Source organism: Pipra filicauda, unplaced genomic scaffold (genome assembly GCF_003945595.2).
Source record: "Pipra filicauda isolate LSUMZ 115617 unplaced genomic scaffold, ASM394559v2 scaffold68_size4259465_pilon, whole genome shotgun sequence".
Classification (NCBI taxonomy): Eukaryota; Metazoa; Chordata; class Aves; order Passeriformes; family Pipridae; genus Pipra; species Pipra filicauda.
The window spans coordinates 1,131,264-1,156,411 of record NW_024104853.1 but is presented as its reverse complement, the minus strand read 5'-3'; the positions used below and the strand labels follow the sequence as shown (position 1 = coordinate 1,156,411).

Below are 25,148 nucleotides of genomic sequence, written 5' to 3'. Positions count from 1 at the left end.
ATACTTCACCATAAAAATTAGAAATCTTAAAATATCCAGGTTTAAGGCTACAAAGAGAAATTACCTTTGCATCTTGATTGTAAGGAAGACTGAGATGAAACATACTGCAAAAACTTTAGCTCTGGTAGCCGTATCTGAGTGGCCCAGGATAATGGCTCATTTCAGGTTCTCCAGAGGTATATTTAAACAACATAGACATCACTGTTTGCCTGGTTAAATCTTCTCTCAGATATCTTTTCTTATACTGGTGCCACCCCTATGTACTAGATACTTAATCTGGAAAATGGAGGGCAGTGAGGCAAGACTGCTCTATGAGCTCAGGCCTGCCTCAGGAGAAAACAGCATCTTCCAACAACAGGAACAAAGGTAAAAGGAATTGTCTTCCACAGACAGCCCCAGAATAGTATGGTTATATTGGTGTATCAACAACAGATACAGATGGGAAATAGAAGTTATTACCTCCCACCCTTCTGACTCCAACCCAAGAAATGACTAAGTCATGTAATGAAGGTTCTCTTAAAATCTTCAAGATTAATCTATTAACAGGGTATTCAAAAACAGAGAATTAAACTATTCGCCTCAAATTCCCAGTATTAAAACTAAGTAGGAATAGGTGGCTAAACTTCTCTACAGGGCTAAAACTTATCCCCATCTGCAAACATGCTGCTAATTACTATAAACTTAGCATAATGAAAACATGTGTCTGGCATTATAATCAGAGAGCTGGACAAGAGGCCTTGATCCTACAGACAATCAGGTCTCAGTTCAGGGATAATTCCAAACTATAGTAATGCTGACTGCACTAGGACTAAAAGCATGTGTCGGAAATTTAGTGCACATTTAACTGCTTTCCTGAATTAGTATAACAAAACTGCAATGCTTTTGAGTCAGCAGAAAAATTTCCCAAGACTTCATTGAGCCCTGATTCAGGCCCTAATTACTTCCTTCTTGTATTGCTAGAATCAGGATTTAAAATCACATCTTTTTTTGCATTGCAATTAAGCATACTCCAGGAATAAGCATGCTTAGTTTTTAAAGTTTGTTCATTACTTTTGAATAATACAGTAAACTGAAGTCACTTAGCAATTGTTCTCCAAGTGATTTAAACACCCATAAATTAATTAATCTTCTTGAATGCATTGTAAACCATGGCATCAAATAAGCATCTACAATCTATATTATTCAGTACCACAGAATTTGAGAATATGGTTCTGAATGTATGTTCTTTACTAAAAGCATTCCATTGTATTTCCTTATCTGAAATAGCAAAACTGAAAAATTGAAAATAAAAACCTTAAAAAGAGTCATAACGGATTGTGTCGTCAATGAAGACATGCAAAAAGGAGTTATTCAAAAATGGAGAAACTGAAAATAGGACTAAGAAAAACAAAGGAAAAACTAAATACATAACAGAAGCTCAAGGGGCTTCAAAAAAAGCTGATACAAACAATTCTAAAATATTTCTTACCTTCTTCAGTCATTGTGTCATAATATTTTAGGTTTCCATATGATCCAAGCTCTACAATATCACAGTAAAAGACACAAAGATAAGGAACAGCAGACATTCAAGAAATGTACATGTTTTTGCATGTGCTTCATAAACTCGGAGTGATTATGCAAAACATTCTGCAGGACAACAAAACATAGGTTACAAAAATAGCAGTGCCTTTCCTCCCAGAAATTTCACAAGTCACTGACTTTAGGTAAATGTTAAACTTGTTAGTGAGATGTAGGAGAACCACTTACATCTAAAACACAGTCTTTTCACAGTTATTGCTGATTTCGTGCCTCTGCATTTGGGAAAACATAATAAACCTTGATAATACCTAATCATCAGTAATTTTGCAAACTAAGCTCTTTTGTCATTCCCCAAGTCAGACATTAAACTACTTATAATAAAAATTAAAAAAACAGTCTCAAAACACATAACTTAAGAAACTGTTCATAATGTTGTCCCACAAACATTGTTTTGTTACCAGTGCTGATGTTGGCTTGCTTTAGAGGGGTTACTTACTTTAATCACTCTCTTATCACTTGTGTAATCAGAAAAAAAGTACTTACTTCATCAGGTGATATCAGATAATGATAATTATATCATTAAATTGATCTGTATATATTGCATTACTATATTTTAGCAGGGCAGAGAAAAGAATGGAATGCAGAGATCTCCAGATCTTTATGGCTACTATTATTTTTTTGTGTGTGATATAATCTTGCATGAAATCACCTTTTTACTGCAGATGTTGTTTTACATTTCTTTTCTTTAAGTGCTTTTTTCTTATAATTTAGCATATATGTGAATATATGTATAACAACAATAAATAATGTAAGTCTACGAAACAGGCCAATGAAAAATTAAGCCCAAGGAGGAATTTGTAAATGATCTGGCTGAGGAATTTGTGGATGATTTCACTCATCATTTTTACCTAAAATTTTACAACTGAGCATCTGAACATCCAACCTTTGACAGAATATAACCATTAAAAATGTATGCCTAACAGTTTGGTAGTGCTCTTTCCTTTGGAAATATTCTCTCTTCATATTTATGACACAGCTTAAGCAATTAAACATAAAGATGATATCCAATTATTCTGATTTTAGCTGATGCACCTCATGATCTTTCAACAATTTTTCACAGAGGTGGATTTCAGTAGAGGCCTGGCTATTAGTTTTTTGCTGAAAAATACTGTGATCATATGCAAACCTTTTGAAAGATCCCTTTTTTAAACAAAAAACTGGAACATGCCAAATTAACATTTCTTAAATCATTTGCAGAGACAGAGAACACCATACACCATGTAACTAAAAAATATAGGATATTCTAATTGCTGATTTTTTAATGACTATGATTGGATTGTAATGATTTTTCATAGTTTGTCAAAAGCAGTTACAATTATTCACATACTCTTGCTGTACGATGCAGTGTATGTGCATAAGTGTGTCCCATAGAATAGGGATATTAAGTCTCTCTTAAAGCAAAGAAAGATGTAATTTAAAGACAGAATCTGATATATTGTTTTATAGTAATATAGATTGCATATACTGCATATACTGTTTTGTAAAAATGTTCTTAGTGTTGCAACATAACCTTTGTAGGTGCTAGTACATACAAGATGCTGTTGTTCTACCATCTTGATCTTAGTCCTAAAGATTTAAATTCCTTACCCGGAAAGAGCCCCCGATAACCTCAATACTAACTACCCTGCATACAGCATTTGGAACCACTTGTCCTGTTTAATTAGCCAGTACCTTTGCTTATACTTGTTCTCACTTATCTCTGCCTTGATGTGCCTGGGGTTCACTTTGCTAGAACCTGGGCTGAGGCTTCCACTGGAGATTGAGCACAGGAGTGGAAAAGAGATACTAAAAAGAGTCTAAAAAAGGAAATGGAGGTACATGGGGAAGACAACACTGAAAGAGAGGAGCTCCATAAACAGAGAAGAAGGTTGCAGCATAGGAACAAAATTCCAAATTAACAGAACAGCAGGTATGAGGCTTCTGACCTAATGGATGAAGCAAAAGAGGTTTCAGCGAAAACCAACAAAAGTGGTGGATTCCAAATGTAAAAAACCAACAAAACAAAACAGAACAAAACAAACCACCACATATTGGCTCTCATGTTTAGATTATTTGCTTACATCTGAAGTGAGATGAAAGACAAACAGGAAGGAAAAAAAGGTGAATCTGACCTTATAGAGACCGAAAAAAGAAGAGAAACAAGGTGACGAATGACAGTGCATGCTGCTGATGATAATCATGTTCTGGGCACTCCATCAATTCAACACACCAAGGATTAAACTAGGTTAATTCCTGCAGTTAGCAAAATTATTTCCTGGAAAACTCTAATCCTGCTGGTGAGATTACATTATCCAAAGGTTATGGTCCTATACTCGGAGTGGAACATTTTATACAAGCATCAGCCCACTGACTGCAATGCACAACAATGACCCCAGAAAATATCAGCTGTACATATTCACGTGAATTACTTTTGTGGGTTTCAAGATTACTTGGGCCAGTGCTGCTCAGCAGCATGACAGGTCTGCCTCCCTATAGTCTGCCTCCAGTATATTGCACTGGTTTCTGCTGTAAGATTTGGACTAAATCTGCTCTTTGGTGTTTGGTTTAGAGTTTTGCTGTTATAATAAGACATATTCTGTTCAATATGAATTTAAGTAAACTCAAAATGGAGTATTTTTTTAAAAAATACTGTCTTGTAAAAATTTAACAGCTTTTAAAATAAACTTATTTAAATGGAATTGAAAATCTAAAATATTGTGATAAAGGGTACTTGAAAAAATATCCCCAAATTCAACAACAATTCCATTTTTGTGAATGTGCTATGCAACTCCCATGGTGAGGTCATAGCAGACAGACTGGATGACAGCCAGTATCTGCATCCCTACTGGTTGCATGAAACAAAGAGGATGCAGAGAGGCAGCTTAACAGCTGATCCTCAATAGTTAGAGAGTCATTTAATAATTTGTTCCCTTCTGCGTATTTTTACACCATAAGAGAACAGAAGGTTCCTGGTAATCCTGTCAAACATTCCTGAAGGATTACAACAACATTTGACTTGTTACCTACTGTTCTTTGCTGTGTTTGTAGGTGTCACACCACATCAAAGCAAACAGAAAGAATAATGTTGCTAGTCAATGGGGCTACATTATTTGTGATTTCAAATTACATTCAAGACAGCCAGCACGGCTTCAACAAGAGAAAGTCCTGCCTGATCAATCCAGTGGCCTCCTACAGTGGAGTGACTACAACAGTGGACAAGGGAAGGGCTACAGATGTCATTTATGTGGATTTCTGCAAGGTCCCTTCAAGCTCCTCTCTAAATTGGAGAGAGATGAATTTGATGGGCAAATAAGGAACTGGTTGGATAGTCACATCCAGAGGGTAGCGGTCAACTGCTCAGAGTCCTGATGGACATCATGACAAGTGGGGGTCTGTTTTGGGACCAGTGTTATTTAATTATTTAATATCTTTATTAATTACATAGATGAATGGGTCAAGTGCACCCTGAGCAAGTTTTGTAAATGACACCAAGCTGAGTGGTGTTGTTGACACACCTGAAGGACAGGATGCCATCCAGAGGGACCTGGACAAGCTCAAGAAGTGGGCCTACCGGAATCTCATGAGGTTTAATAGGACAAAGTGCAAGGTGCTGCACCTGTGTTGGGGCAGCCACCAATATCAGTACAGGCTGAGGGATAAGCAGATTGAGAACAGCCCTGCTGAGGAGGACTTGAGGGTGCTGGTGAATGAGAAGCTGGACACAACCCAGCAATGTGCACTTGCAGTCCAGAAAGTCACTCGTATTCTGGACTGCACTAAAAGCAGAGTGGCCAGAAGGTCAAAGCAGGTGATTCTACTCCTGCTGTGGTGAGATCCCGCCTGGAGTACTGTACCAGCTCTGGTGTCCCCCAAGAAGAGCATGGATCTATTGGACAAGTCCAGAGGAGGGCCACAAAAATGGTCAGAGGCCTGGAACACCTCTCCTACGAAGACAGGCTTAGAACATTGGGTTTGTTCAACCTGTAGAAGAAAAGACTCTGAAGAGACTGTGGAGTGGCCTGTCAATACCTAGAGGGGAACTATATAAAAGATGGCGACAAACTTTTTAGTAGGACTTGTTGTGGTAGGAAGAGGGTAGATTCAGACAAGATACAAAAAAGACATTTTTTGTATGGAGAATGGGGAAAGTAAGGGCTCAATTCATAATGAAATTGAGAATATGCATGCAGCCAAGAACTTCAACTTAAAAGCAAGTAAATAATTACGAAAAGATTGTAAACTTATAAAGCTGAACTGAATATTTGAGACTGAAGAGAATTTTTGTGTGAGAAGTTGCACACATAATTCTGCAAATCAACAAGTTCCTGACAATCAAAGACATTACTTTGATAACCCACTCTTCTCCTTTGCATTTTTCTGATATGACCTCTAATTTGCACTTACTGTTGGCATCATGCTTATCAGGATGACCTCTTTTCATTTGTATTTTTAAAAAAGATGACCAAGGAAATAGGCCAAAGGAATTAGAGGTCATGGTCTTGAGAAAATTCAGTTAGATGATCAGAGTCTCACCCATAAACAGAAAAAGGAGAATACTTTAAAAGATTTTCTAAATAAGTTGTAGTGACTATCCAAAGTAAATTTGAATCAAAGCTTGATTCAGTTTCATCAATGATGTTAGATTAGGAACAAAGATCTCTCAGTGCTATAAACTTGTGAAAAACCTAGTGAAGATGAACATTACTGGTATAAAATAAGAGTCCTAGCCCCTTGCAGATCTTTAATGAAAGATAATGCCATCCACTATTTGAAGCAAAACACACAAAAATACCATCCACTGAAAACTATCAGGAATTGTGAATTTTAAAAAGCAAGAATTATTTGAAATAATTTTCTTTGAGCGAGTTTCATCTTATTCTGACTCCCACCTTTTATAGGCTTCATGAACCGCTTAACTTTCTTACTGAGCACTTAAATCCCATCTGGGATAGACTGGAACTGCTGTGGGAGTTTGTATGTAATATCACTGCAGAAAGCAGAGGAGCAAAACAAATGTTCTTTTAAAAAGCAAAATACTTTTTCTCCTACTACCTCCAGATAATCAAATATTGTAGCCCATATTTTTACTTGTAGACCTTCCAACTGCCAGTTCTTCAAAAATGGAAGCTTTGCCACTGAACTGTTGCTGTGAAAAATACAAAAGGACCTCTTTTGCATCTGAGTAATACCGTAAAATATTGCATTGCATTTCAGAATTACATCTTTTTTTGATTATACTACTACCAGTACTGCTTTACTAACACTCCTTAAAAAAAAAAAGTAAATGAAGTCCCTCAGTTACTTGGCTAGTAGGCAATACATTAGAAGTAACTAAATTATTTACTATTTTGTGCATCTGAGCTCTAAAAACACACATGGCCACCTTTCATCTTGTCTTTTAATTGCAAGCCTGCTGTTCCTGTTCTGTCTCCTCACTTTTCTTACCCTGTTTTTTATTGTACATAGTTTTTTCCTGATAATAATCTTATTAGAGTTTTCTGCTTTTACATAATTGGTTTATTGCAATTTTATCAAATTGGAGTGTGAATAGAAATATAATTAAAATTTTATACAATCATATCAGTAGAGTTCTGGGCAGCAAAACCTGAAAGCTAGATCTGCCTGTTATTTTGCTCTTAGTGCAACTTTTAAAATGACCCACTGTTTTCAATTGTGGTAACAAAAGGAAATTTGTTAAGGTTTTAGTTGATAGGGGTTGAAAAGCAAATATTTTTAAGGAGACGATCAATGGCATGTAATTTACAAACATATGCAATGGAGCAGAAACTAAGTTACATTATTAGTATGCGTCAGATACAGATTTTGGTATTTTTAGGAGATTTTATTTTTCTTAAATTTTAGAAAAACATGAAAGTGCTTATTCCTGAGAGTTTCCACTCATAAGTTATCTTTGTGCCATCTGCCATCAAACTCTTAAAGATAAGTGCCATAGATTCTCTAGAATGTAGTAACACCTAAAGACAACCAATATATAACAGAATTGACCCAGCCTGGATCAAACACAATTCCTGCTGCCTTTGAAGACGGTATTTATCCTCAAAGAATTTTCAAATATTCAAAGAATAGGAATTCCAAGGTGTAGAAGTGAAAACCTCATCATACTGATGATACTGGGAGCTTTACCACTGCTTCTGATGGAATCAGGATTTTCCTGAGTGTCTGTTGGGCTAGGAACTGTAGGGTACCAGACACCTACAACTCCAACTAAGTAAATTCCAGTTGTTCAGTTTTTCAGCATGACCGAGGAGAATAAAGGAAACAGCATGCATTTCTCTCACTATCCAGTCATAAAATCCAACCAATCTGTGGAGAATGAAGTTATCTGTCATGTGTAAACTGTATAAAAGGAAATCTCCTACTTCCAGCTTCAATGGAAAGTCCCTCACAGCCACTACTATTCCCTGATCTGTACACGTTTATAAATTATTCATGTTCTTTATTGTTCATATTTTTAACAAGAAAATTCTGAGTAAGGAAGAAACTTAAAACGAAGCTAAAGCCATTAAGCTTGTAAATACATAGTCAGGACAGCTGTACCCTGCTCTGGGATCAAGCTTTTGTTTAAATATTCATATCTTCCTTCCGAACTTGGTAGGGAAACTCAAGAAGAATATGCTGTCTGAAGAACAGGGCATCACTGAAAAATATCATGGAGAAGAGAGACAAGAGTTTTGCCTGCAGTGAGCAGCTTGCGTAGGTTCTAGTTAAAACAACAAAACAGGGCATGCAGAAGTAAATTGTTGCAAAAACTAATACAACAAGCAAGATCAACGTCCCTCAAATATGACAAGAATGAAATAGTTCCTGTATGTATGCTAAATCACTCAGTAAAATAATATAGACTTCAAAATCTACTTCTTTGGCTGTCAGTATACACTTATGATTGACATGGGGCCCCCTGGTGGTCTAATGGTTAGGATGCAGAACTCTCACAGCCGTGGCCCAGGTTCGATTCCCGGTCAGGGGACTCCCCCGGGCAGATGGAGCTCGTCAGCCCTGTAAGGCCATCCATCTAAGAGAAGGTCACTCTAAACAAACCTACGTCCTGAGGACCTCGCTGCCACCGTCTGAGCTCACTCAGCCCCGGCAGATGAACCTCAGGATTAAAGGGAGGGCTCAGTTCAGCGCACACTGTGTCTCACCTAAAAAATCCACTGCGCAGGCTCGAAGGGTAATGACCTTTCCCAAATCTTCGTTCGCGAAGACTGGCCATGATGATGATGATGATGATTGACGTACAGAAAAATCAGCTGAACAAAAACTTCATAATAAAATTCTTTTCATTAGGCTAACACATCATTTTCTCTATGTCAAAATCATATGTTTTGGTAGACAGCTCAGGTTGTACAGCTGTTACAGTGACACTTATACCTTCTGTGTGTTATCTGGAAGTTTTTAAATACGACTGCTATCCACTTTTGGCTTTGAAGTCTTAAGATATGTGGCACATGGGTCACCATTTGCGGAAAAAGGATCTTCACTCTGCACCATTTGCAGTGAATGAACTCAAGCAGGACAGACTTTAGTCCAGATAGAACTCTGCTGTAACTATTGCTCCACAACTATATACAGACTCTCGACTGACTCTTGAGCCTGAGCTCTCTAGCCAGGCCAAGTGTTTCTAATCTTCACACATACCACACACACTCACGTGACTGCTTCCAGCCACAGAGAACAACCATGCTTCAAGTGGCTTTCCAGCTTGACCTTGTGATTCCTTTCACACACGCACTAATCTTAGCTCTGGATAGCTCAGGACCACAATATTATTGCTTTAGTATTTTCTTCTTCGTTAGCAACTCCTACAAAAGTATACTGAGGGAAACAGATACATAATTTCTCTCTCCCTCTCTTACCATTCTGACAGATTTTAACTGGGCTATCTAAAAAACTGTCTCTGGCTATTTAAGTAGACCTGCCCTTAGATGCACATAACCAAAGGTTTCTACCCTATCTATGCTGTTACTTACTCTGGCAGTGCAGGGTGTTTTACTTAAAGTTTCTGAATTCAGTTTGATATTGGAGATATTTTTAAAAATATTCATCTCATCTACATTTATCAGACAATCTCAGGCATCTAAATTAGGAACACAATTTTGGTGGTCTCTACTGTAGCTGAAGCATACAGAAAGGTGAAAGAAGACCTTGCTGGAGAGTGCTGCACCTCATTGCTTCACCTATCCCATTTAGCCGTTTGAAATCTTCCACAGGAAAAAGCTTTCTTCTTGCTAATGACTGTGTATAGATTCACACTACTGAAAGCTGAGCTAGAAAAGTGCCCTTGAAGCAAAGGCAACTAACAGCACCCTTGGGTCCACTAGGGAAAGCACTGCCAACAGGTCAAGGGAGGTGATACTTTCCTTCCACCAGCAGTCATGAGACGTATCTGGGTGCTGGGACTAGTCCTGGGCTCAGCAGTACAGGACAGCTGTAGACATGCCAGAACAAGTCCAGCACTGGGCAACAAAGATCGTTAAGGGACTGGAGCATATCTCACAAGAGGAGAGGCTGAGAGAGCTAGGACGGTTCAGCCTGGAGGAGAGAAGCTCAGGGAGACCTTACCCACATGTACAGATACCTGATGAAAGAGAAAGAAGTAAAGGGAACAAGACTTTCCTCAGAAGTGCCAGGAGAAGAGTCAATAGATGCAAACTAAAAGCCAGAGAATTCCATCTGGACACAAGAAAACAGCTTTTACTGGGATGATGGACAAACATTGAAATGGGTCTCCCAGAAAGACTGTGGAGTCTCCATTTGTGGAGATTTTCAAAACATGACTGGAAACCGGCCTGGGCAACCTGCTTGAGTTGATGATCCTGCTTGAGCAGGGGATTGGACTAGCTGAATTCTGTAACTCAAGAAGTCCCTTCCAACCTACATGAAAAAAACCCACCCCACCAATTCTGTGAAAGCTAGCTGCATAAATAGAGTACGAGTATCTACCTAAGGCATGACACTCCACATTGAAGGTAAGCCTAATTGTCCTTTTTATTGGTTTCCCATTTTCATATCAGATTGAAATAATGGGATGGAGTTAATGGGAAGACATTATAACTAACAGCTACTCATTTGTTATGTGAGCCTAGCAGGGAGCCCCCATCTTCTCTGACAGAAGTCCCTTGATAACTTTTCAGTCTTCAGCAGAGAGGAAAACCAAAATGCTCCAAGCACTGTGCTCAGAGGGCTGTTTTTCCTTGGTGGGCCTGAAGAGGAACCAAGGACTGTTACAAGAACAAGACTGCAAGAAAAAGAATGCTGAGCTTCTTTGCAAGCCCACAGCTATGCCCAGAGGATGCTCAAGAATGATGAAGGATTTGGAGCAGAGATAGTTAATAACATAATTATTTTTATCAATTTGGCCTAGATTTGTATATTTCCTCATGTTAGATAAAATACTGTTGTGCTTAAAAAGCTGTGAAGAGAGAATTCTTTCTTTCTTCTCTGTCATGGTGCTAGGAAATGCACTCAAGCCCTGCAGCATCACAGAATCAAAGAATTGTTAAGGTTGGAAAATACATTTAAGATCCACACTCTTTAGCTGAGGAAAGTGGAAGTGCTCAGGTTACTTCAGCAATGCAGGAGCCGAGCATTACCCCTGAGTTGGTGTAAACTGAGCTGCCTGGCCTTACTTCTCTGAGGATATAAAAAATAAACAGTATCAGTCAAACAAGGTTTCCAATGTCAGTGAGCACAGACATGATGATGCAGTTCATCAAGGCCACTGGAAGAACAAGGTTTTTGCAAAATGAGACCAAAGCTGGGTCTCTGACCAGACAGGCAAAGGTTATGCAGCCTCTGCCAGCTGTCTTTGGGGCAAGCTGACATTTTTCATGACATATAAGAAAAGAACCCTAGGAGAATCAGCAAAAGAAGTAAAACAGTTTAGGTGAATCAAAAAGTTGGGAAATTCTTAATATCATCTTAAGATGGGTATCTAGAAACACAAAAAGATCTAGCAAGTAATTCTAAATTCTAAATAATTCACTACTATGTCAAAAACTTTAAGAATCATGTTTGTCTTTATTTTCCTGAGAAGCATGAATGCAGGTTTCATTTTTTTGTCAGAACAGTGACAGTACTATATTTTTCTGCATTCAGTGAAGAAAGTGACAGAATGGTAAGCTCAGCTTTATGTAACAGAAAGTTACTTTTCTCACGAATAACATGCACCATATTTACATTTTAAAAAAAAGTGCAGAATATAAGATAAACAATACCTTATCTGCAGAAGTACATTCTATTTTCCACTTTGGAAATAGGACCCAAAATGGGAATAGGAGAAAATTGCCAAAGATACCTACTTCTGACTGGGGACTGAGCCATGACAGAGATTTATATCACACTCATTTTCACACAGAGAATGGCATTTGCATGAGTTATAGCCTTGTCACACAGGAGTAAGAAAGTCAGCAGCTAGCTAAATTCTCACTTGTGGGAGATGTTTGGTTGGCCTGTGGTACCTTATCGGCAGGCAGAAACGGGGTGCCATAATGAAAAAATGTCATTCTTCCTGTACCCTGATAAAGCCGAGCAAGAAAAGCAAGGTAGCCTCTGTTTGCACTGGTGCTCTGAGTCCTCACTTTACCACTGGTATCTTCCCTTTTCAACAGAGTACCTATAGAAGTCTCCAGAGAGAAAATGCTCCCTCCATAATCCTGAAGGAATCACCCTTCAAAATAACCTACAGCTTGTAGGGAGAAAGTAGGATTACTGTGCACGGCAGACACTTTCATGCAAAATACTTCCCATGCTTTTCCTTGCGCTGCTCTCACTGCATAACAGCCTTCTTCTATCAAAAAATGTAAAGAGGTCTTTGCAAATTCTACACTTTCATAACCCAAGAATGTCCCTTTCAAAACCAGGACAAAGGTATCTGAGGAACAGGACTCAGAAGAAAACAGCCAGAAATGATCAATGATTGCCATGATTTATGTTCAAGTTACCTGGATTTTGGATTTGGGCCTGACCAACACAGCAGGTTGGATGATGCCAAACTTATTCATATGGGCAATGTTGTTATGAACAGACCAGCTGACTACTCAGCTGGATTGCCAGACCAGTGCTTAAGCAGAGGCAAATACAGCATAGGATTTCCTGGGGATTAGTGACTGGCTGGGAGTTGATGATAGCCTGATGCACAGGCAGTCATTAATCTTAATCCTCAGGAAATGATCTGTATCAGGGTCATTATTTCTGTAATAAGATAAAAGCAAACAAAAACCTAATGTCATACAGATATTTATATTCTTAATGAACTATGAGCTTTCAATTGTAATGTAAAGTTCATGTCCCGTTAACAAATACCCTACACATTTGCCTGTTAGAGTGGCTCAACTCTTATCTTCTTAGAAGCTTTATGCTGAGACCAAGATTTTGAAGGAGAGAAGCCTTCCTTGTCTAGACTGTTAAATCCACAGCATTACTGCACACCTGCCTGAATACAAAGTGCCAAATATCCAGCAGCTCCAACTGATCTCAGATATTACTCATCTGTCAGAGGTGGGCTGAACATCTTGCAAGCCCACTGATTCTGAAGCATTTACAAGCTGGTTTTCACAAGACAGGCACAAGCCATGCAAAACAACATTTGTGTGGGAAGGGAAAAGGAAGGACAGGTTCATGAATGTATAATTGTATATTGGGATTGCTCTGTTTATCCACATTTTGTGGAAGGTAAATCTTACTTTCTCATTTCATATTATCTTACCTACAATCAAATGCATTTTTAAGATGTTTTCAATTCCAGTAGAGGTTGGTTCTGACTTCACAAATGAATTATTCAGAAGTAAGTTTGATGAGCTGGTTTTCTATAAATACATTGAATGCTAATGCAATAATAACAGTGTGTAGGTCAAGCTGACCTTTAATAGTCTCACAGCCTGTTTATACATTGTGTATTGCTTATGCTATCAAGAGAACACAGATGGGACTTCTCTGTCAGCCTTGCAAAGCCCACAGAACTCCAAATGACAGAGCACTCTGTCTTTTATGTCCCCATTTCCCTTACAATTATTCAAGAGAATGTAACAGTGAACTTTATTACTGACTTAAATAGAAAGAAAAGCTGGATCTCAAAGTGGATCTCAGCAAAGTGCAACAACTGGAAATTTAACTTCTAAAGGCAACATTTGATCTGGAAGCTACGAAGAGTCAAGCACAGAGCTCCCAGACTTTATGAATGCTTTTCCAGAGATTGAAAACCCAGTTCACTTGGCTATGACAGCTGTAGGACTGTTGGCATCTATCAGGAAGTAATAGGACTAATGGACCCAACAGTCCAGAAAGAGAGCAAACTCTGAAGAAGCCATCTTATGGAAAGAGGCTGAAAGAAAGTGAGTGCAGGTGATTGAGACGCAGTATGAGGAAGTATATGCTAGTGAAATGTGGAAAAAGGAAATGAGAGGGGGAGGAGGACAGAAGGAGTATGCCCAAGAGCAGGCGGTGCCAGAGTTGCTGTGTATGTGACATCTTTCAAACTTTCTTCCTTTGAGAATGGCACTTTGTAATGTTCTCATAAACTGTTCTTTTTCTGCAAATCCAACAAATACAGCAAATGATGCAATCTTTTTGACCTACTGATCTAAGACATCATCTGGCAGAAATACTAAGGAAATCTAAGCTGACTAAAATAGGACTGAAAAATGCTCAGAACTTCTTTTTGCTATTCCAAGTTTGATCCATACTCACACCAAATGATTCGGAAGAAATCCTTTAACCTCACAGGTCATGCACCAGGTCCATCGTCATTCATTATATGAGTGCAAGAGAGCTAATTTTATTTGCTTACACAAAACTCAAGACTGTTGAGGGTTTTCTTTTGGAGTATGAAAGGGCATGTGAAGTGTAGAAAGCTGCACAGGTCAGAGAAGGCACCAGGGGATCCTTTACATTTCTACCTCCCCTCAAATGACGGGTTTATAGAGCAAAGGACTACACCTCTCAGACACTTTTAATAAATACTATCTCTTAATTTGTAACAAATGCTATTAGCTTAAAAAACTTACTTAGCTAGCATGATAAAACTCTCTTAAAATAAAAATGATACACAAATTCAGTTGTTCAATGTCATTATACACAGGTAGATTAAAGTACAAAAACATGGTGAGAGTTTGGTAGGTAAATATAGAGCCAAATAAATAATGAATATTTTACAAAGCAGGTACCTATATCCATTATCACACATTTTTTTTAATCATATGCAAGATTCAAGTACAATGCCATCCAAATTCATTAGTTAGTATTACCTACCTTGGCCAGCCACAGTAGTTACATCAAACTAAAATACCTTTATTTTTATAGAGGTTTTCAGAACTAGCTGAATACTGAATAGTGACTATGGACACTTAAAAGCTCAAAATCTCGGGAAACACTATGAGTGTTTAGTGGAGATATCCAGTATTCCTCATGTCTGCCCTTCAAACTGCCTGCAGCATAAAACATCTTGAAAGCCAAGTATACAAATGAGGTAAAAAGAGTCTCAGAAAAGGTTAATAACCACAATGTGTGACAGAAACATGGGTGGATTTTTTTTTTTACATTTTTCCTACACATCTGGGCCTATTTATAAAAAGCTAAAATCAGAGTTCCACGTGCAAAGAAACTTTATGGAATTGCACTTTCACACTCCCATGAACTATAATTTGAATTTTGTGAAGTCAGCAAAAGCTTGAAATACTGGCACCTTTGATATTAACACCAACTTAAATGTCTGAACATACCTAGGCTATTTTCCAGTGCTTTCTTGGCCATTTCTTCATGAAAGTTTTTCATTTTAAAAAATATTTTCTGTAAATGTAGGTAGATTTTTTTCCCTTTGTAAATTTTCACTCAGTATGCCAGTTTTAATGAAGTGTACAGATGAACAGATGTCTATGGCCTTGCACTTATTCAAAGGCCACAAGATATTTATATTCCATTTTTTTTAGAACATTAATTCCAGGACACATATAAAAGTTTGGAAAGGAAAAAAGCCATAAACAAATGGTGAAGTATTATGAACAAAGAAACCTTGAAGAAAATGGTACTGGAGTAATTTAAATACAATGTATGCATTGCAAACATCTCTCTTAGTCCACATTGATCTCAAGCATTTTACTGGCAAAATGAAGAGGAGGATCGAGTTAGCTCATAAACTTACTTACAATTAATACTTAATTTTCAGAAGTGCTGATCCCCAGGATGAATTTCTGATTTCAAACCCTTTTTGTCCTGCACTGTAGTGAAGGGGGAAGCCTCTAGATCACACTACATGGTGCAAGCTTGCTACAGGGAAAAGTAGAAGAGGTCTTAATGCTAAATGAGTTACATCTGGGAAACAAGTGAAATAGCTTGAGCAGTAGAAAAATACCTGAGAGATGATCTTATTTCTCCATCTCTGTTAGATTCAAATTGAGCTCAAGTCAACAATTCTAGCCTTATTGTGGTCTTCAATCTGCCATGAATGTTCCTGTGAAGTGCTATATATAGTTTTTGGTCACTGAAGTTTGAAAGGTCTGTCAATAGTATTTTGAGTCTCTTTAGTCCTTCCCAATTCCCTCACAAGTGCTATTTCTCAAGACATTTATTACAGCAGCAAGAAAAGTCCTACAGACACACAAACATCAAATAAACACCTGGCCTTCAATTTTTTTTGGATCTTCTACCAGAAGTGGAGAGTCAAATCACCGCACAAATGCAAAACTATCATGGTTTTCCTGCCAACTTCTCACATCAAAGCAATCGTGGTCTTCCTGCTAATTTCTCAAATAAAAAAATAAATTACATCACTCTTGGGTAAAGCAAGCAGCCCGTTAACATACATGTAACACACAGGGATGTTTGTTGCATTTTTTCTATTGTCAGTGTTAAACCACCTGAAGTCAATCCAGCAGAGTTTCATTCTTTTCAGTAGTCCACATGACAAATTATCCAACATTTTGACATTTTTTTTCTGACTTACTAAAATCAAAACTAGGAAAGAAAACAAAAAAAAAAAACTTTACAAAAGTACAAGGAAATAGAGTTTTTGTAACTTTTATATTGCTGCTGAAGCCAGAAGCTGAAAGAAACAGTAGTTATAATATGCATCGACCAAGCAATCAGTTTCAGTTATCCCTGCAATAAACAAGTTTCCTAAGTTGAAAGTCTTGGTGGGAGTATGTATATCACATCATAAGAGTGCAGAACTCTCTCAGGAAATTCAGACACATTCAGAAAGAACTCATGAAAGCAAGAGAAAAGCAAAAAACAGTTCCATGGATAGAAAGGAAAAAGAAAACATTTACTTTTGCATCAGAAAAGCAAAAAACCCCAGAAAACTAAGCATACCTTCAGCAAGTGGGTCAAGTGTGTGAATCATGAGCTGGAAGATACTGTTCCTCATTAAACTGTTGTGGAGAGACGCAGAGCTTCCTCCCCGCTGGAGACGTGGCTTGGTCTAGGTGGAAAAGTAGGGGAAAGAATTTAGGCATTTTCTGTTGTTTGTGTCGAAAGAGGTCTGAAACAGTATGAATTAATCTCACATGACACTGCACAGTGAAACATTTTCAACTATCACTTGTAGCAGATTATATTAATCTATATTAATCTACAGAATGTATCAAACATTGCCATAGGTATAGACAATTTCTCTGGATGTGATGGATCACCAGATTAGTTATTAGCTTCCAGGACTCAGGAAAAAAGAATCCTTCTTTGTAAAAACTCATAAAGTATTAAGAAAATAAAAACCTCACACTTGCATAAGGAAGAATGCATAATTTGTTTCTTTGTAGAACACTGTGTTTGAATTCCTGAAGTAAGGTATAATTTTTATTGCCTCAGTACATTGCGAATATGGATATGATCAGAATTATGGAGAAAAAGGGCAGAGAGTACTTTTTTTTAATAGTACCCAGTCAGAGTGAAATATGCTCCTTTCTTTGGTTCAATCCATTAAGCACTCACTGCGAAAACAGATTGTGAGTGTGGTAAGGCAGTATAGACATCTACAGTAATGGATCTAATGTAGAAGCATCTTTTCTCTCCTTCTAAAGAAATGTAAAATACACTCTGAAGTTCTTTTCCCCATGCAATTGTCTAGTACAATAATCGATGCTGTTGATATATGCCGTAGAGTAAGACTGCTTCATGACTGGCTGGCTGCTTGTTCCAATAAAAAGGATAGTGAGAGCCAACAGACTGCTGACTAGTAAGATCCTGAAATCCAATTAGAGGGGAAGAAAATAACACTGAAGAAAACAATATTTTGCAATAATACATGGCACATCTGTGGTGTCATACACATACGAAATGAGAAATTATAGAAACTGAACAAAAAAATTAGTTCAATGCTTTATCTTTGGAAATAAATTATTTAAATTCCATAGCAGCACAGGAAGGGAAAGAAACCCCAGTAATTTAGAAACATGTTGATGTTATGTGCCAAACCAAAGTAAGGCTTGCCTCACCACCCTCCAGAGAAACAAATGCTCAGTTGCATAATAACTGCTGCCTACCGTCAATGTTTGGTCATCCTTGTCTCCAGCATTAGGTGACTGCATGAATGGGAAAAAGAACAAAAAGAAATGTCAGATGGAGCATACATAGAATAGAAAGACAGTAGAACATCACAGATGTCTGATCCTATGAATGCTGTTTTGATAGGTTTTTGAACCACTCAAATTAAAGCATCCTAGTAATTACGCAAATCAGAGTAAATTCACACTGCAGTGTTGAAGAAGTCTTTTATTCTTGTCAGCTTCTTGAACAGGAACTGTTGTCATTTCAGGGCCTGGCACACAGCAGCTAGGCTGCAGATCACAATGTTCACTTCATACAAATTATGCAGGGAAGTAAACTCCCTGTGTGTCAATCTGTTTGAGACAGTGAGGACAGAAGACTAAAAGGCAATAGGAAACTCAGGATCAACTAACAGTTCCATGAGAAGCCTAAAAAGGAGTAACATAACCTTGGTATTTTGCAGGAAGAGACTAAGCAAGGAAATGAAAAAAGGTCTTTCAGTTTAACAACTCCCTACAAACAACCTTTAGCCCAGACTGGCAGCTCTGGTTAAGGGCAAGAAACATAGTTGATATGGTTTGAAGCTGGCTCCCTGCCAAGTCTGCAAAACCTCACCACAAGAACCACCCCCCAAACCAAGGGAGAAGAGGGAAAAAAAAAACAACAAGAGAACCAAAACAAGAGAGAGGCAGCTAAAGCAATACATATAATTATATTTACACTTATATTGCATTTATATACAATTGAAAATATATGTATAATTTCAAAAGGAAAAGGGAAAGGGAAGGGAAAAAGGAACACAAACAAAATAAAATATACACGATCAGTAGCCCAAGATCTAGCAACTAAAAGAATTAGCAAAAAAAAAAAAATCTTACTACTCTCCTTGGGGCAACAGAAAGTCGCACTGGAACAACCGCCAGCAACCTCCATCTCTCAAGGTCGGCGAGGTCTCACCAGGCCTCACTCCCCAACACGACAGACTCAACAGCAGGGAAACCCGCACCTCAAAGCCATTGGAAGGAAAGAGGGAGAAGGCCTCTCCTCCTTTCTTCGTATACCCTGGCTTACGTAAAAATCATAGGGAATACTGGGTAAATCTGGGCACTTCGTTGGTTACAAACTAGTCACCAAGGAAGGCCTAGACTAAACTACCACAATGGCACACACTGCTGTGCCATGAAGGAAAATGAGACTTTGAACGGATCTTAAATAATTTCCTCCCTCTTGAAGACTCCTGTTTAGGACTGTGTAATACACAGAAAACAAATTACAACACAACTGTTCTATGGAATGATCTCCCCCATTCAGTGAAACCTAGTTTTTGACACACATCAACGCTAAATTTTTGGACATACCTTTTGAGTTAATTTACCTTGAAGGTTAAGTGGAAGGCAAGCAGTTATGAGCAAGTACTGATGACAGAGTGAATCCTCTCTGTTCCATAATAAATAAAAGAATAATGAGAACTGAACTTTTTTTCAAAAATGTACTGCCATAGTTGTGAATATTAACCTGAAGAAAAGATAATGAGACGTCAAAAAGATCCTTGTTCTGATAAAGGAACTACCTGTCACCTCTAAAATAAATCTGCCCTCATGGGAGAAAATGCTAGGAAAAAAAAAAATTTATACCTCTATTGAAGACAGGTATCACAGAAAGAAATTTTAAATTAATAAAAGGGAAACAGAAAATACAAAATCTGTGTTCTAAAATGTCATTAAAACAGTAGATGCATCTTAGAAAATGTTTGCATAATATGTATATGTAGTTATATAGTATAGAATCATAGAATCATAGAATAGGTTGGGTTGGAAAAGACCTCCAAGATCATCAAGTCCAACCCCTGATCCAACTCCAATTACTATATCATGGCACTAAGGGCTACGTCCAATCTCTTTTTAAAAACCCCCAGGGATGGTGAATCCACCACCTCTCTGGGTAGGCCGTTCCAATGCCTGATAACCCTCTCTGTAAAGAATTTCTTCCTAACATCTAACCTAAGCCTCCCCTGGCAGAGCTTGAGCCCATGTCCCCTCGTCCTATTGTTGGTTGCCCGGGAGAAGAGACCAACCCCCGCCTGGCTATAACCTCCCTTCAGGTAGTTGAAGAGAGTGATGAGGTCGCCTCTAAGCCTTCTCTTCTCCAGACTAAACAACCCCAGCTCCCTCAGCCTCTCCTCATAGGACTTGTGCTCGAGTCCCTTCACCAGCCTCTTTGCTCTTCTCTGGACCCGCTCCAGCACCTCAATATCCTTCCTGAACTGAGGGGCCCAGAGCTGAACACAAGGTGTGGCCTCACCAATGCAGAGTACAGGGGAAGGATCACTTCCCTGCTCCTGCTGGCCACACTGTTCCTGATCCAGGCCAGGATGCCATTGGCCTTCTTGGCCACCTGGGCACACTGCTGGCTCATGTTCAGCCTCTTGTCGATCAGCACCCCCAAGTCCCTTTCAGCCTGGCTGCTCTCCAGCCACTCTGTCCCCAGCCTGTAGCGCTGCAGGACAAGCCAGGAAAAGCTTTTCTTGTCTCCAAAGAAGCAGTTTAGTACAGCAGACTCCTAACCATCAGTGGCTATAGTTACAGAACTAAAGTCTGTGATACTTGCATGAATGTGCAAAAAGGGAACCTTAATAAAAGTTTTTAAAAAATTACTATTTGGGACTTCAAACTTCTGAAGATAGGAAATCTATTTCTTATTTTTAATATTGAAAGATATGAGAATATATAATTGATAAAACTGCTTAATTTATAGTTTCTACCTGACAAAGGGCTGAAGAATATCACTTTTCATATGGCCAAGAAAAAGAAACATGTTGAAACATTTACTTGAAAGGGAATGGGGGGAAACACCATGAACGTGTAAAAACAACTAGACAATAATGTTTAACATATCATTTCTTTAGTAGAAGATAATTATATTCTAAAGATAAAGAATAATGAAATACATTTTGTATATACATTAAGGAAATAAAAGTGTGAAATAATTTATTTGCCAGTACAGAATGGGGTATACACCATGAAATGGATTTTTTAAATATTTTTTTCCACATAATATTAGCAGTGCAATTGTTTCTGAGTTTAACCTGCCAGTTAAGTTACATTATAGCAAAACTGCTCAAGACTGGAATAAAAATAGAATTTTAAGGTAGAAATGCCTCCACCATTTCAAAATAAGGATTGTAAACAATGGTTTGACATTTTTGTGATGCTGAATAATTATAGTTTCTGGATTACTTTCTGGAAGAACAATAATAACACCTTAAAATACTGTTTTAAACTATGGCAGTGAAAAATTCAGTTCTGTTGCTGCTTACACTTTGTATTTGATGGCATTTTTTCCACATTAGGATGGCAAATTAAATTATTTTCTTACTGTTTACAGCGAGTTTTGCATTTACATCGTCTTTGCTATTTAATTTTGGTATCATATACTGCATGGAAAAGTATTCTGAAGTATAATTTTTCCTTTACACAAACATGTAGTATTCAGGCATTTTATTCGTTTTTTTAATCTAAGACAACACTTAAAAACTGATCCAAGGTTACAACAATGGTGTTTCTTTGTTTTGGGAGTGAATACTATATTTTTGGACACACTCAATAATGATTTTTTAAAGAAAATACACATTTCCTGTAAGTTAAGGTTATTCTTAAATCATGGAAACTGTTGTATATTAGTTCCCTCAGGATCAAAAAGAGATAAAACTTCCATACAATTCATGCAGTACATATATTTCTAGGATTTATTAATAAAAATTATCTTTTGCAATTACATGTTATAATTTCTTTAAAACCAGGCATTTATTATAATTCTGCACAGTGAAAACAATGCATTCTAGTATACTTTCATATTCAAAGGTACAATCCACTATTACATTTTTATCAGAATAATAAAATGATTAATCATTAGACAGATCACTAATTTTTTTAGAGAATTCAACAAAGTATTTTTTGTTTCTTCTGTATGCCATGATAGCACATAAGAATTTGTCCATCCCCCTGCCTCTATTGATAATCATGTATTCAAGTTTGCTTCACCTGAGCTAAAACTCTTGAAACATTTTATTTCAGGAATAATAATAAAAAAATGTCTACTTGCTGTGGAGAAATGGTCTCTGGTATCCTTTTCACACATTTCTTTTCCTTAGTGACCTAAGTCCATCAGTGATTGAGCCTGACAACTTCCTTGCCTTGTTTCGGAATATGTGTTCTTGAAAAACAAGCTTATGAAGTAATTCATGCAAGGGATGAGACCTCACCAACTATCTGGTGAGTCTCCCCATGCTTTTCTTTGAAATAAAGGGCATCATGACAGCCAAAGGAGGAGCAGAATCTATAAACAACTCTAGGTATTTGATAGAGAATTATCCTTGTTAGTAAAAGACAGCTAGCAACTTGAATCATCTGTTAGACTGAGTATCCAAAACCAGAACTGGAAAGCTGACTGCCTGCAGGTCTAGCACTTGTTGCTCTAGATGAAGCTTCCATGTTACAGATTCAACAGCCATAAATAATCAGTGAACTGGATCGCCCATTCTCTTCTCCTAACATGAGAAAAGTAGGTTGTCAAACAACAGTGGGTAAACGTGTAATGGGATTTCAACACCCTTTCTACAGTGTGGTTCACATATCTTTTCTGCTTGATAAATATTTTCCAACTATAATAACTAAAAGATATTAAAAAACCAAAACAAAACGAAACAAAACCCAACCTGCTTCTATGGGAATAATGGCATTTCATGATGTTTGGTGGCTGGCAGTGTAATGTTGAATGTAGTATCGTGTCTCCAATTATCATATAATACGAGACCAGATAGGGATTTGCCTAATTGTCTCAAGATGCTTTATAGTGAAGTACTTCTGCTGCTCTCTCTTCTGCCTGTTTTCAAAAGTGGAATCTGGACACTGAAACTTCATACCTAACAGTGAGTCACTGCTCGTCAGTCCTGAAGTAAATTACAGAAGATAAGTTTTCTTGGAGCATTTTTCTAGGATTATCTAATCTTTGAAAGACACTTACACTTAAGGTTTGGGGTTTTTTTGTTAGACTGAACTACAGAAAAATGATACATTTCAAGGGGCAGCCACTGAAGTCAATCTAGTTAACCTAAATTTCTAAAACCTAAATTTCTAAAACCTAAATTTCTAAAAAGCAGTATCCTAAAGAGTGCTAGTAATGTACATGGAATAGAACTGTTCTGCATTTATTTGAAATTATATGGTAAATCAGATTAAGGCATAACTAAAATCCGAGCAATAAATTTATCCAGCCAGATTTCAGAAATAAGCCTAATAAGCTCAGAGAAGGAACAAAAAATGAAGATATTATTTTATCTAGTTCTCTTAATATATACATCTTTAGATTTTTCCAAATTAGAATCCCTTAGAGCTCCCTTCTTTGAATATCCCAAAACAATACAAAGTTGTAACCTTTGCCTACTTGATGTGTAGGCTTTATATGGTTGGCTGAAAAAAGCAAATCCTAGTGGTCTTAATATATTTAAACTAAAATTCTTCTAGATATCCATGGAAATAAAAGTTGACCATCACTATCACAGTCTACAGAAGCTCTGTCAGGTGCTGCAATGGGGCCAGTACAGGTTTCTAACTGAAGGTGATGTACCTCATTACCCCACTCTCTAGAATCTTTTTGTAGAAAGGCTGCAAGTAACTGTAGGGGTATATTTCTATATTTAACCTATAGTAAACTTGATGGTATGGATTTCAGCTTAGATATCACTGTTTAGTAGATCATTACCTGAATCCAGACTGCAAACTAACACAGGATTTTGGATCTTAAAACAGGGGAATAAAAAGCTTTATTAAGCACACTGTAGAATAATAAACTAAAATTCTCTTTCATTTTGCCCTCTTTCTTCCATTTACCTCTTTCCTAAAAGTAAAATACAACAGAGTGTTCTACCTAAAGAAACAGATTTTTGTATTCTTGAAGAAATAAATATGATTCACAAGAACCACATCCAAAATTAAATTGAGGTTGTAAGCTTGCTTTACTCATAAAAATGAAGAATGTATTAAACTAGAACTTGAACTTCCAAAGACATTAACCTGGACCATGAAATTGGAATATCCAGCTCCATTTACAACTGCTCGTTTTCAGGCACTGAGTGCGAAAGTTGTAGCACCAGATAAAGCAGAATAGCTTTGTTAATTCAGATCAGTTATCTCTTTTATGTCAGTCTGTTCATGCTGTTACCTAATGTGCAGACACATAGTGAATCCTCATAAGTGTTCAGAAGAGATGCGTCTTAACTGATTCAAGCAGTGACAAATAGATGGTTTAAGCCATCAGTTGCTAAATCACATGCTAAAGTTAGGTCAATTGATTTAATTCCAGATATTTGTACATCCCATTGTATGAAATAAGGCTTTCCCAGTCAGTCTGTAGGACCAATCATATGGTATTTAGTTATTCAACATATGTAAGAAAGAGTTTGTCCCATGTCTCTTACCTTCTCTGAACTTGCTTAAAGTCAGGTATCTTTGGCTTAGGGCGGCAATGTAATAGCTCAAGCTTAAAGACTTCATGAGTTTTTAATCACCTTAGTGTCAGAAGTAATTATGCAGTTTTAAGTTGTCCTCTTATCCTCAAGACTTACCAACAAAGTGACCTTTTGCTATTTTTTGAGTCATATAATTTTCACCACAGTCTGTATGCCTGTGTAACTTTCAGGAGAACAAAAGAATCCTTAAAAAAATAAATTTAAAAAAATCTAAAGCTAGGTTCTTAGTAGTCATTAGATGCACACAAAACATTTGTTCACAAGTGACGGTTTCATTATGGATTTATGTGGCTAACTTTAAAACACCTGGATTTTAAGTCTTTAATATGCTGCTTCTTCATCAACAGCATTACATGGGAAAGCATTAGTGAGTGTTCCAAGAATAGATTCTCAAAATTTAAGAAATTTTGGCATTAAAATCATCCATGAAACAAGGTGCAAATTCTATGGAGGGGGCTGGGAAGGTTTTCAGCTGAATTCCAGCTACACTCTAGAGACTACTGACAGGAGATGCCTGCTCTTAATTTTTTACAACTCAATGAAATGTCAATGGTGTAGTAAGAAG

General features: G+C 37.4%; 1 protein-coding gene across 4 annotated transcripts in view; it reads right to left on the bottom strand.

Moving 5' to 3' along the window:
- The window catches only part of SLC24A2 (solute carrier family 24 member 2), a 155,253-nt gene that overhangs the window by 75,451 nt on the left and 54,654 nt on the right, over positions 1–25,148 (bottom strand). For 3 of the 4 annotated variants that reach the window (XM_039388830.1, XM_027722359.2, XM_027722360.2), the window contains exons 3-5: positions 18,054–18,092; positions 16,885–16,993; positions 1,469–1,519 (exon numbers count right to left, since the gene is read on the bottom strand). In XM_039388830.1, coding sequence (XP_039244764.1) covers positions 1,469–1,519; positions 16,885–16,993; positions 18,054–18,092 — 199 coding nt within the window. The remainder of the gene's footprint in view (positions 1–1,468; positions 1,520–16,884; positions 16,994–18,053; positions 18,093–25,148) is intronic. The other variant, XM_027722361.2, reaches the window with a different exon arrangement.